The 13,105-nt window shown below is 35.4% G+C and overlaps 1 protein-coding gene across 1 annotated transcript in view; it reads right to left on the minus strand.

Moving 5' to 3' along the window:
* The window catches only part of EYS (EGF-like photoreceptor maintenance factor), a 1,392,725-nt gene that overhangs the window by 189,483 nt on the left and 1,190,137 nt on the right, over positions 1-13,105 (minus strand). The window contains exons 32-33 of the mRNA XM_084958241.1: positions 11,911-12,019; positions 898-1,118 (exon numbers count right to left, since the gene is read on the minus strand). Coding sequence (XP_084814367.1) covers positions 898-1,118; positions 11,911-12,019 — 330 coding nt within the window. The remainder of the gene's footprint in view (positions 1-897; positions 1,119-11,910; positions 12,020-13,105) is intronic.

A 13,105-nucleotide genomic window follows, 5' to 3' on the forward strand; every position in this document is an offset into this window, starting at 1 on the left:
AAATATTTTCTACACTGTACAAATGAGACTCCTTCAGGGTCAATTCACTTAAGACACATTAGTGGAAGAGAAAGTAATTTTAATTAAGACCTTCTTTCAGCATTGCACAACTTGCTCAGCTGAAAATTCATCTGACAGATATTTATGTAACAGTATATACATTGTGTCATTCAGAAATTAGTTTTTTACGTGGATATCTTGGTTGCATACATGTGAAAATTTTGCATTTCATCAGTATGCCATGCCACTCCACACAAGCGGAGAACCACTGAGAAGCCTGCTTTTAAGTCAGTTATGCCTGTGTCTGAATCTAATCTGCCATTTATACAATGTCCCTTGTCAACTTACAAATCCCCTCTATGATTGCATTATTCCTCACTAAAACATGGATTTCTCCAATAAAAAAAGATTTTAAACTTGTAAGCATGATGAATATTTACTTCAAGGAGGAAAAAAGTCTCTATAAGATTTTTCCTCCTTGAAGAAAAAACTGCAAATAAGAAGAAATGGAGATAATTTTTTCCCCATCTCTAATCTTAGAGATCTAAGTATATTTATTTTTAAGATGAAGAAAAAACAAACAACAAAATTAATGCATCAAAACTATTACCAATGATTAATAATCTCTCACTCATATTTTCAAAGAGAAAAACACCTTGGTAAAATTGCATTTGATCCATTTAGAATTGTTCAAATCAGATGTACTTACCTAGTATTTTCAGAGGTCAGGAATTTCTTGACAATAGAGACACAATATATAAATTTCTTTGAGCAAACATCATCTAGGTAATACATACAAAAACTTGGAAATTCTAGACTTTTCTATCACTCCGAAAACAGTGCAGCTGGTTTTGTTGTTTTAAGGATTTGGTTGGTGGTCAGGAGGCTTATACATACCTGACGCAGGTGCCATTGTTGCGGCACAGATGATGTGCACACCCATGGAGGAGGCAGTTCTCAATGTTCTTCCCACTCAGTGCTTCTTCGATGATGAAAAATTCTTTGTTGTTTACTTGAAGCTCCTGAATGCACCCCTTGAATCCATAAATGTGGCCTGCATTCTTATAAATCTTAACATTTGCCGGGATATGACCAAGGAACATTTTTTCAAAATATCCCTTTAGGAAAAATAACAACAAAAAAATCTTATAAAATGTTGTCAGATTATATGGGAAAGACCTAGGATGTTTTGTTCTGTAATTGCATGTGTTGATGTGTTTTTCTGCACAAAACAGTTTGCAATTTCTGCTTAAGTTTTGTCATCACCAGCAGGTGGTAGGCTGTTAGTTTAGAAAAGGGTCTTTATTTTGCAATTCTTTGAATCTCTCAAAATATCTAGAAAATATTAGCAAAAAAAAAAAAAAAAGAACATTCAACAAAGCTTGCCAATTGATTACTTTGAAATGTATTTTGGAACTCAAGCGTTTGTACTTTAATGTGAATATTACCAAATAACATTAATTAACTACTTTTAGGGATTGAATTTTGTCCCCCCTCAATATATATGTAAAAGTCCTAACCCCAGAACCTCAGAATGTGACTATATTTGCAAATAGAGTTTACACTTATTGGCCAGAGTGATGATAAAATTATTTGCAAGATGTAAACAGCTACTTGATCTCTCCTTTCCTTCCCTGCAGCAACAGATATAAAGATTGAACTCTCATCATTTAGATATATATAAAATGCAACTCCCTTCAATAGGATTTTATGAACTGTGATTGAAGTCTGGAAGGACTGGTAATGAGACCCTAACCTTCAGGGCTGTTGGGCATGACAGACAGATGTCATAGGATTTGTGCATTTACATCCCTGATGTCCTTATCCCTCAAACACACACACACTCCAAGCTGAAGTCTGAAAAGTATTTAAACTGATATTACAGATACAGTAATATGGGAACATATGCTTGTAAGAATTAAAAAGCTAGAGATAAATAATCAAGTTCGTACCTTAGGGAGAGGACAGAATGGGAGATGTGTAGCAATATCACTTAATATTTATACTAACATGTGCTACATTGGTCATGGAAGCATGTCCAATTCTAGGAACACCAAAGTAACTCCATGACTCATAATAACTCACACTAACTCTATTATTGGAGCTCTTGTTCTTTTTTAGTGACTCAGGCTCAGCTTCTTAGGGCATTGCTTAATTTCTTCTCTAGGAACTTCATATAGGATTCAGATATACAATTGTCCAGGGGATAGCTACTACCTTTGGGTTTAGTGGGATGGAGGTTTCAAGGTGTATTGATAGAGTCCTTGTGCAGATTGGAGTACATCTCTTTGTTTTCACATCCTTTCTCATATTTAGGTTAATTACTCCAACAAACTATTTGAACAGCTCTTTTATCAGCTAAGATAAGTGATTCACCACTAATGCAATCTGGGATCTATCATGAACTTAGAGACTTAGTAAATCCAGGAACATGACCTTTCTTTCACTGAGGACCTCTGACATTTTTGCTTATTGATCACACATCTGGAACAACCAAACCTCTCATGGCTTTGACAAGTGTGCTGTTTTAGCACAAAACTAATAGAGAGTGGAAAAAGATTTTCCCTTCATGTCAGCTGAAGGCAGGTCTGAGGCAAAGTCTACAGAGGTATCTATGATTTATTAGTTCATTAGTAACACCCAAACAAAGGAAGTAAATGGCTGTAATTTTTCTGATCTGAAGCCTAAGCTTAGTTTGAATCCTGAAATGTCTAAAAGAGCAGCTGCCATTGAGTGCACATAGATAACCATTAGAATGGTTGACTTCCTCCATCCCCAGACTCTCAATTATCCAAGAACTGCCTTTTGTGTGTATAATCATTCCTAAGGAGACAGGGCTTTAAAAACGTCTTTTCTAATAACTCCTTGTGAATCAGACTATGGAGAATAGAGTCTGACATCAAGATATGATCTTACAAGATAAAACCACAGAGAACAGACATGGACAATCAAGGAGGGATTATAAAGATAATGAAAAATATGAATGGTGACTGAAGGAAAAAGGCTCCACATCTGACAGAAATGAAATGAACATTTCCTTTCCTCTCAGAGTTTATCTTTATAGGAGGAATATAGTTTCTCTTTTGTAGTAGGAGTAAAAATATGAAGATAGGCAGGAGAGGATGAATTTCTAAAAACTGGTGACTGGGATGTTGTACAGGCAAATAAGCTACTTTATGTCCTTTTTCTGTTTTACTTTGAATTTAGATATTGGAGTACTACACATGTTTCTGTAGTGATATCTGATTCAAAGTATAGTTCTGTTTTACAGCCTCAAATCTTTCTGAAGTTAAATCACTATTATGTTAATGAGAGGGTAACTGTAGATGTACTTTCCACTTAAGATTAACTATTGGAATGTACTTATCTTCATTCAAGAATATGATGACTTACAAAAAAAAAAAAAAAAAAAAAGGGGGAGTTCCCATCATGGCTCAGTGGTAACAAACCTGACTAGTAAGGATCCAGCATTGCTGTGAGCTGTGGTGTAGGCTGCAGATGCAGCTCAGATCCTGTGTTGCTGTGGCTGTGATGTAGGCCAGCAGCTTCAGCTCTGATTTGACTCCTAGCCTAGGAACATCCATATGCCATGCATGTGGCCCTAAAAAGCAAAAAGCAAAAAAAAAAAAAAAAAAAAAAAGGAGATATAATGGCCCAAATCCCCAAATTTGGTGGAGAAAATATACATCCAGATTCAAAAAGCCCAAAGGACTACCAAGAAAGAAGCCCAAAGGACTACCAAGAAAGAACTACCAAGGCACATTATAATCAATTTATCAAAAGTCAGAATAAATAAAGAATTTTGAAAATAGAAAGAAAAAAATGAGTTGTCACATACAAAGGAGCCCCATAAGACTCTCAGTGGATTTCTTATCAAAAACCTTGCAGACCAGATCATATGTTCAAGTGCTAAAAATAAAATAAAAATCTGCCAAACACGAATACTATATCCAGCCAAACATGCATACTGTATCCTGTAAAACTGTCCTTTAAAAATGAAGAGATAATTTCTTAAATAAAAAAAAGGCTGAGTAGGCTTATTACTACTAGACCTACCTTATAAGAAATGACAAAGAAAGTCCTTTAAGTTGAAATGAAAGGATGCTAGACAGAAACATGAAAGCATATAAAAATATAAAGCTCACTGGTAAAGGAAGCTATATAGACAATGCAGTAATGTAATACTGTCATAGTGGTGCATAAATTGCTTTTAATTCTGGTACTTAGGCTGAAAGAAAAAGTCTAAAAACACTATATAAAGTGTGTACATACTATCTATATGTATATGGATATATGTATATGTATAACTATGACATCAGTTACATAAAGTATGAAGGCAAGGAGATGTAAAAGATTAGAGTTTTTGTATGCAATTAAAGTTAGGTTGCTATCAGCTTAGAATAGATTGTTATAACTATAAGATGTTCTATGATAACTTATGATAATGATAAAGATAATGCCCATAGAAAATATGAAAAAGAAAATAAGAAAGGAATCAAAGTATGTCACTAAAAAAAAAAAATCAATAAAACACAAAGGAAGAGATCAAGAGGAAAAGAGGGAGAAAAAAGCTACAAGACAGGCAGAAAACAATGAATGAAATGGAAATAGTAAGTACTTATTTATCAGTAAGTACTTTAAATGTAAATGGAGTAAACGCCCCATCAAAAGACATAAAGTGACCACATGGATTAAAACAAAATTTAAAAAAGAACATCCAATTATGTTCTAAGAGACTCACTTTTGATTTAAGGACACATTGCCTGAAAGTGAAAGGATGAAAAAAGATATTTCATGCAAGTAGTAACCAAAAAATTGTAGGAATTGCTACAAATATAAAAGACAAAATAGACTTCAGCCACCTATGTCACAAGAGACAAAGAATAACATTATATAATGATAATAGAATCAACTGGCCAGAAAGATACAACAATTATAAATATAGGCAACTGACCTCAGGAAACTAAAATATATGAAACAATACTAATATGAGATTTTAATATCTCGCTTTCAATAATGGATAGAATATCTACTTAGAAAATAATAAGGAAACAGAGGACTTGAAAAACACTATAGAACCAATAGACCTAACAGGCATAGAACACTCCATCTGACAGCATCTAAATACACATTTTTTTAAGCACACGTCTAGCCTTATCCAGGATAGATTGCATGTTAGGTCACAAAACTAATCTTAACAAATTTAAGAAGACTGAAATCATACCAAGTGTCTTTTCTACCCACAATGGAATAAAACTAGACATTAATAACAGAAGAAAAAAATGAAAAATTCACAAATATGTGCAAATTAAACATTGTGCTCTTAATCAATGGATCAAGAAGAAATCAAAAGAGAATTTGGAAAATATCTTGAGACAAATGTAAAACCACATACCAAAACTTTTGGGATGTAGCAAAAACAGTATTGAGGGAAATTTATAGCAGTAAACACTTTCACTAAAAAAAAAAAAAAAAAGAAATATCTCAAATCAACCCAACTTTATACTTTCTGGAGCTAGACAAAAAAGAATAAAGGCCAATATTAGCAAAAAGAAGGAAATTATTTAATAACTGGAACAAAAATAAATAAGAAACTAGAAAAACAATAGAAAAAATCAACAAAACTGAGTTGGTTTTCTGAAAAGATCGACGAAGTTGACAAACTTTTAGTTAAACTAATTTAAAAAAAGACTGGAGTTCCAGCAGAACACTTAGGCAAAGAAAAGAAAAAAAAAAAAGGCATCCAATTTGGAATGGAAGAAGTCTGTGTTTATAGATGACATGTATCAAATAAAAAGCCTAAAAGTTCCACACACACACACACACAGATTAGGACTAACAAATGAATTCAGCAAATTTGCAGGATACAAAATCAATATCAAAAATCAGTTGTGTTTCTATATACTAACAATGGACAATCTGGGAAACAAATTATGGAAATAATTCCATTCTTAGAATCAAAAAGAGTAAAATACTTAGGAATAAACTTGACCAAGGAGATGAATGATTTGCACACTAAAAACTAACTATAAAACATTACTGAAAGAAATTTTAAAAAGATGTAAATACATGAAAGACATCCTGTGTTCATCCTAGGGCACTAGAAGTCTTAATATTGTCAAAAGTTTGTACAGACATACCTTGGAGATCTTGTGGGTTTGGTTCCAGACCACCACAATAGAGCAAATATTGCAACAAAATGAGTTACATGAATTTTTTTGGTTTCTCAATGCATATAAAAGTTATGTTTGCACTTTACTATAGTCTATTAAATTCTTAAAAAAGCACATACCTTAACTAAAAAATATATTATTGCTAAAAAAAAATGCTGAGCATAATCTGAGACTTCAGTTACTTGTAATCTTTTGCAACAGCATTGGGTTGCATTGGCCCAGCTTTAAGACCAAAGAAAGAGCCTGGAATCAGCGAAGGAGACATCAGTGATTTAATGGATGGGGGAATCTTACAGGTCTGAAGCAAGGTTTTAGAGTGACACCCCTCTGTGTGCAGCCAATGGTGGGGAGGATATGGCAGCAGGCTTTGCTCTAATGGAGCAGGGGAGGTTGCCAATTATAGGGGAATTGATGGCAGATAGGCTCATTAGTTATCAGGGAAAACAGCAAAGGGCACGCTCCTCACCATCTCTTTGATAAGAACCATCACTAGCTGAGGCCAGGGGCAAGTATGCAGGAAGGTCAGTCATATCAATGGGTGCAGATAAAGCAGGGGATGTCCAGAGAGAAATTGAACAGCCATCTTGAGTGGCCTGAATACACAATTAGTAACATAAAAGATCACTGATCATAGATCACCATAACTAATATAACAATAATGAAAAAGCTGGCAATATTGCAAGAGTCAATAAAATATGACACAGAGACATGAAGTGAGCAAATGCTGTTGGAAAAATGGCACTAGTAGACTTGCTCAATTCTGGGTTCCCACAAACCTTCAGTTGGTTAAAAAAAAAAAAAAAAGAATCTTCAAAGCATAATAAAAAAAGTGCAATAAAATGAAGTATTCCTGGAGTTCCTGCTATGGCTCAGTAGAAACGAATCCAACTAGGAACTGTGAGGTTGTGGGTTTGATCCCTGGCCTCTCTCAGTGGATTAAGGATCCAGCGTTGCCATGAGCTCTGGTGTAGGTTGCAGACATGGCTCAGATCTGGCATTGCTGTGGCTCTGGCTTAGGCTGGCAGCTATAACTCTGACTAGACCCCTAGCCTGGGAACCTCCATGTGCTGTGGGTGCAGCCCTAAAAAGAGAAAAGACTAAATCAATCAATCAATCAATAAATAAATAAAATGAAGTATTCCAATACTGCCTAAAGCAATCTACAAATTTAATGTAATCTCTATCAAAATCCCAATGGGTTGTTTTGAAGCAATAGATAAAATAATCCTCAAGTTTATATGGAACCACAAAGGACCTAAGATAGCCAAAAAATATTGACAAAGAAAAACAAAACTGGAGACATTCATTTCCTGACTTTAAAGCATATTACAAAGCTACAATAATCAAAACGGTATGGCGCTGGCATGTAGCCAGACAGGGATCAGCTATAGAATAGATATGGAACAGAATAACTCATCGATAAAATCATATAAATGTGATCAATGAGCCTTGACAAGGGTGGCCCAACTACACAATGGGGAAAGGATAGTCTCTTTAAGAAATGTTTTTGGGAAAACTGGAATCCAGGTACAAAAGAATGAAGTTGGACCTCACACTATACACAAAAATCAACTAAAAATTTATTAAAGACTTAAACATAAGACTTGCAACTATACAACTTGTAGAAGAAAAGTTTTATAACATTAGTTTTGGCAATAACTTCTTAAATATGACACCAAAAACAAACAACAAAAGCAAAAATAGACAAGTGGGGATACACCAAACTAAGAAGTTTCTGTGTAGCAAAGGAAACAGTGAAATAAAATAGCAACTTACAGATTGGGAAGATGTATTTGCAAAGCATATTTCTGATGAAGTTAATACCCAAAATATATGTGCTACGATTCAATAGAAAAAACCAAGTAAAGCCTGGCAAAGGACTTGAATTGAGATTTCTCTGAAGAATATATATAAATGGCATTTGTAAAAGTTACATGAAAGATTCTTAACATCATGGGAATGCAAATCAAAATTGAAATGAGATACCACCTCACATTTGTTAGGGTAGTCATTATACATAAAAAAATAAAGTAGAAAGTGTTGACAAAACTGTGAATAAGTGGGAATCCTTGTGCACTGTTGGTGGGAATGTGAACAGGGCAGCCAGCTGCTATGAACAACGGTATGAAGGTTCTTCAAAAAATTAAAAATAGAACTATCATGTGATGCATATTTATCCAAAAGAATTGAAGATAGGATCTTGAAGAAATATTTGCACTTTAATGTTCATTGGTACATTATTCACAATAGCCAAGAGGTGGAAACAATCTAAATGTCCATCAGTGGATGACTGGACAAAGAAAATACGGTAGAGGAGTTCCCGTCGTGGCGCAGTGGTTAACGAATCCGACTAGGAACCATGAGGTTGCCGGTTCGGTCCCTGCCCTTGCTCAGTGGGTTAACGATCCGGCATTGCCGTGAGCTGTGGTGTAGGTTGCAGACGAGGCTTAGATTCCGCATTACTGTGGCTGCGGCAGCTATGGCTCTGATTCGACCCCTAGACTGGGAACCTTCATGTGCTTCAGGTACAGCCCTACAAAAATAAAAAGGACACACACAAAAAAATACGGTATATACATGCAGTATAATATTACTTAGCCCTATTAAAGAAGGAAGTTTATCATATGCTACAACATGGAATAAACTTGAGGACATTATGCTGAGTGAAACAAGCCAGTTGCAGAAGGACAAGTATTCCTCTTATATGAGGTATCTAGTACAGTCATACTCACAGAAGCAGAAAGAAGAATGATGTTGCCATGGGCTGGATGGAGAGGAAAATGGGGAGTTTCTGGGCTTTGTTTGTTTGTTTGTTTGTTTGTTGTTTTTGTTTTGTCGTTTGCCTTTTCTAGGGCTGCTTCCTCGGCATATGAAGGTTCCCAGGCTAGGGGTCTAACCAGAGCTGTAGCTGCCGGCCTACGCCAGAGCCACAACAACGTGAGATCCAAGCCGCGTCTGTGACCTACACCACAGCTCACGGCAACACTGGATCCTTAACCCACTGAGCAAGGCCAGGGATTGAACCCGCAACTTCATGGTTCCTAGTTGGATTCGTTAACCACTGAGCCACAACGGGAACTCCGGGAGTTGCTGTTTCAATGGGTATAGAGTTTCAGTTCTGCAAGATGGAAAAACTCTAGAAATCTGTTGTACAATGATGTGCCTATAGGTAATAGTATTCTACAGTATACTTAAAAATTTGTTAAGAGGATAGATCTCATAGGATATGGGTTTTCTCACCATAAAAAGAAAATAATAGCACACAATAGGTGTGAAATTACATGAAAGAATTAATAGTTGGAATAGAATGATTAAGGGAAAACACCATTTCTAATGTTGAGAGGCAGCATAATGTTGGTTAAAAGCATGGGTTCTTTAAATGTAAGTGTCTGGATCTGAATCCCAAAATAGCTGTGTGCCCTTGGGTGAGAAACTTAACCTCTCTTTGCCTTAATTTGCTTCCTATTTATTTGGAGATAATAGTATTTACTCATAGAATTTTTGGGGGGGTATGGATTAAATGAGTTAAAATATAAAAACATCTCAGAACTGTGTCTGGAACATGTGTTAGCTATTATTGGTAATCATAATAGATTTTGACTCTTTAGTTTCAAAATTACCAAAAATTTTTTCTCCAAATTAGTATTTTTTTTTTTAGTTCAATCTATAATATTATTTTGAGATTTAATTCTCTTTGCTTTGGTCTGGCTTCTCTATAGGTTTATGTGTGGAAAAGTATCACTTTGTACATAATTATTCTTTATATATACTCAATAATCCCAGTAGATGACAATGAGCAGAGGCAGGGCTAGACCTTATTTTTAATGGTTTTTGCCAAAGTCTATGACTCAAATTTAAGTGGCTCAGCTCACAAAGTCCTCAGTGCTTATTCCACAAATTCCCACCATCTCACAGGAATAATATAGAAAAAAGGAGTAGCAGAAGGTGAAATTCACAAAACAATAAGAAGCTGGCCAGAGGCTACTGTGGACAAGTTAGGGACTGGGGTCAAATCTGTGAGAAGATCGCCACAGGGGGACAGAGCTTTGGGGCTGACCCGCCTTTGCCTTCCAAGGCAGCAGCAATCCCCTTAGACTCAGGAGCATTAGAGTTGGGATGAACCTAAAGAGACAGGGTTGTAAACAAGCTTTGGAGTGCCTGAGTGCATTCTCTGTTGACCACCCTAAAACTACTCACATTTTTCTTGATTTAATTCATAAATCGTGGCCCCTGTGTAAGGGTGGCTATTACATGGGACCTTCATTCAATCAACCTAAAGGGTGAGGAGACTTATTTGTCACACATATTCCACATTTTCAACAACAAAATGACACTTATTAAGCCCTTGTTGAATTCTATGAATTAAAGATGTGATTCATTAATGTTTATGTTAGTAGCATTATTATATGTCACTCGTAAGAAAATCTGGAGCTTTCAGTATAAGAAGTGAATGACTAAGGAATTAATAAAGATAAAATCACACTGGCTGCTTTATACTGGCATTTACACAAAACCATGAGTGTTTCATGTATTACCCACCCTTTGAATCTTCCACATCATGAATCTCAATATTTGGTCATCTTGGGCTCTAGCCTGACTTTTTAAAACACGAAAATCAACTTTGTACCTACCCTGACAATCTACTCAACAGATTTGAATCTGTTGCAGCAGTAAATGAAGAGCATGCTGCAAACTGTATTATAAGGGAACAAAAAAAGGTTTGGCATCAGAAAATCTGGGCTCAAGTCTCTTTCTTCTTCATCATGAAATTTTGGAATCTGCTATTCTGTTTCCCCAGCCTTCTAAAAGGATAATCACTCTGACTTTGGAGGGTTCTTGTGAAGATCAGATGATATAGTGTACCTGGCCATAATTTGTAAGATGCGAAGTGCTTATGCAAATGTTAGACATTCCTACGTGCTTCTTCTGGAAGCACTTAATGGGAGACAACATAGAAAAAATAGAAAAAAAAGGAAATTTCCAATTCATTAGGGTACTGCACATTGCCAGCTTTAATGTGTACCAAAATTAGCACTTTGGAGCTCTAATTATACAAATTAACTCTCCATGATGATCAAATGAACCAGAAATTCTTTATCTTAAATGTATTGCTAGAAAGCCACACTAAGAAGCATGTAACCAACCACAACATTAAAATTAAAAGAATTTAGCAAATTGCCTTGTCTCTGGAGGGAGAGATACCTTCTCTTCTTTCAATTTAGCTTCATTCAATTTTTTTCTTAAAAATTTCCTGGCTACTGTAAATCTGAAAAACTGAGAAGGGACAAATTTTCTTTTACTTCTATTTTTTCTACACAGTCTCCTGTTAAAAATGTATTTTAAACAGCATAATACAAGCACTGCCATAGGCTATTAAAATGTACATTTTTAAGCACTGTTTTGTATCTTGTTAATCTTTCCCCATTCCTGAGCTGTTTTTTTTTTTTGTTTTTGTTTTTTTTTTTTTTTTAAATCAAGCATACTATATACAAGGTGTGAGAGGAAAATCAATTTCTTGTTAAACTTAATACAAGTTTTATAGTGACAGGGAGTATTAAATATATTTAACTACACCTAAAGTATCAAAGATGAATATTCTGGTGTTTTGTTGAGAGCTTTTACAAGGAGTCTCTACTCTAAAGAAATACGATTAATGCTTAGTAAACTTAAAAATAAATACTCGGAAATATTGAGGGCACAGTCAGTAATGTTTGACCGTGGATATTTGCATACCTACCTGGGGGTCTTGAGGTGTCTCTACGTCTTCTTTGCGTATTAGAGGTTTTCCATCTGCAGCCATTTCAATCATACAAGCAACCCCAGGGCTGCCAACAGGCATTGTGTAGCTAGAAAGAAAACACAAGAAGCCATTATTGTATGTGATATAGGCAAGAACAGGGTAACTCTGCACATAGATGATAAGTACTTCTTCAAAGAGAAGGGTACTGTCTGGATCACAGTAATCCTAAAATATGGTCTCAGACTTGTCTGAACGTTTTAGGATGGACAAAGGTATATTTCTTTTCTAACACTGTCTTTTATTTTCTTTCCCTTCTGTCTTTAAATGGGGACTTGAAATGCTTTCAGAAAGTTAAACCCACACAAAACAAAAAGAACTTTAAGTGTATAAGTAGATATTGATAACTTTTACGTGCTAACTGTGGTTGACGTTTGGTCTCACTTGTGTTGGAGATAGTTGGACAAGTAACAGCCATGTTAAATGATGCTAAACTCCCTAGGTAGAAATTTCCCCTCCCTGTCCTATGGGTAAGATAGAAATGGAATAAGAAATGAATGGCTGCATAGCCAAGAGCCGTGAGATTACACTGTGATACAGTTATCAGAGCTCAGAAAGCAAGCTGCTAATGTACTAGCTGGTACTGAATCTTAGAGATAACAGAGTGGATGGTTAAGGGGATTTGTAGAATGAATAGCAGAAATGGTCAATACACAATTGAAAATTTGTCAGAGTTTATGGAATGATGCTATCAGATGAAAAGGTACATACTAATGTACCTGGCATACCTGTAAAACAGAATTTTAAAAGACAATTCAAATGATAGTATCCTGTCACTTGCCATATGTAATAACAGTAACTTTCACTGTTACGAATCTAATTCACGGAGATAGTAGAAATACATTCACTAATATTAACAATGTCTATCTTTGCATACTGAAATTGTAAATAATATTTTTTTCACCATGCCCATGGCATGTGGAAATTCTGGGCCAAGGATCAAACCCATGCCCATGCCACATCAGCGCCTCAAGCCACAGCAGTGACAACATCTGGTCCTAAACTGCTAGGCCACCAGGGAACTCGTTAGTATAAATAATTTTAATGCACATTTTTGCTTCTTTGTATTTTTTAAATTTTGGACAATGAATACACCTAGTTTTTGTTCCCAATTTTGACCAATTGCCTCAGTTTG

Source organism: Sus scrofa, chromosome 1 (genome assembly GCF_054392235.1).
Source record: "Sus scrofa isolate SSC_HxYL_T2T_F1_AM1 chromosome 1, Sscrofa_HxYL_maternal_Yorkshire_Landrace_v2.0, whole genome shotgun sequence".
NCBI classification, from domain to species: Eukaryota; Metazoa; Chordata; class Mammalia; order Artiodactyla; family Suidae; genus Sus; species Sus scrofa.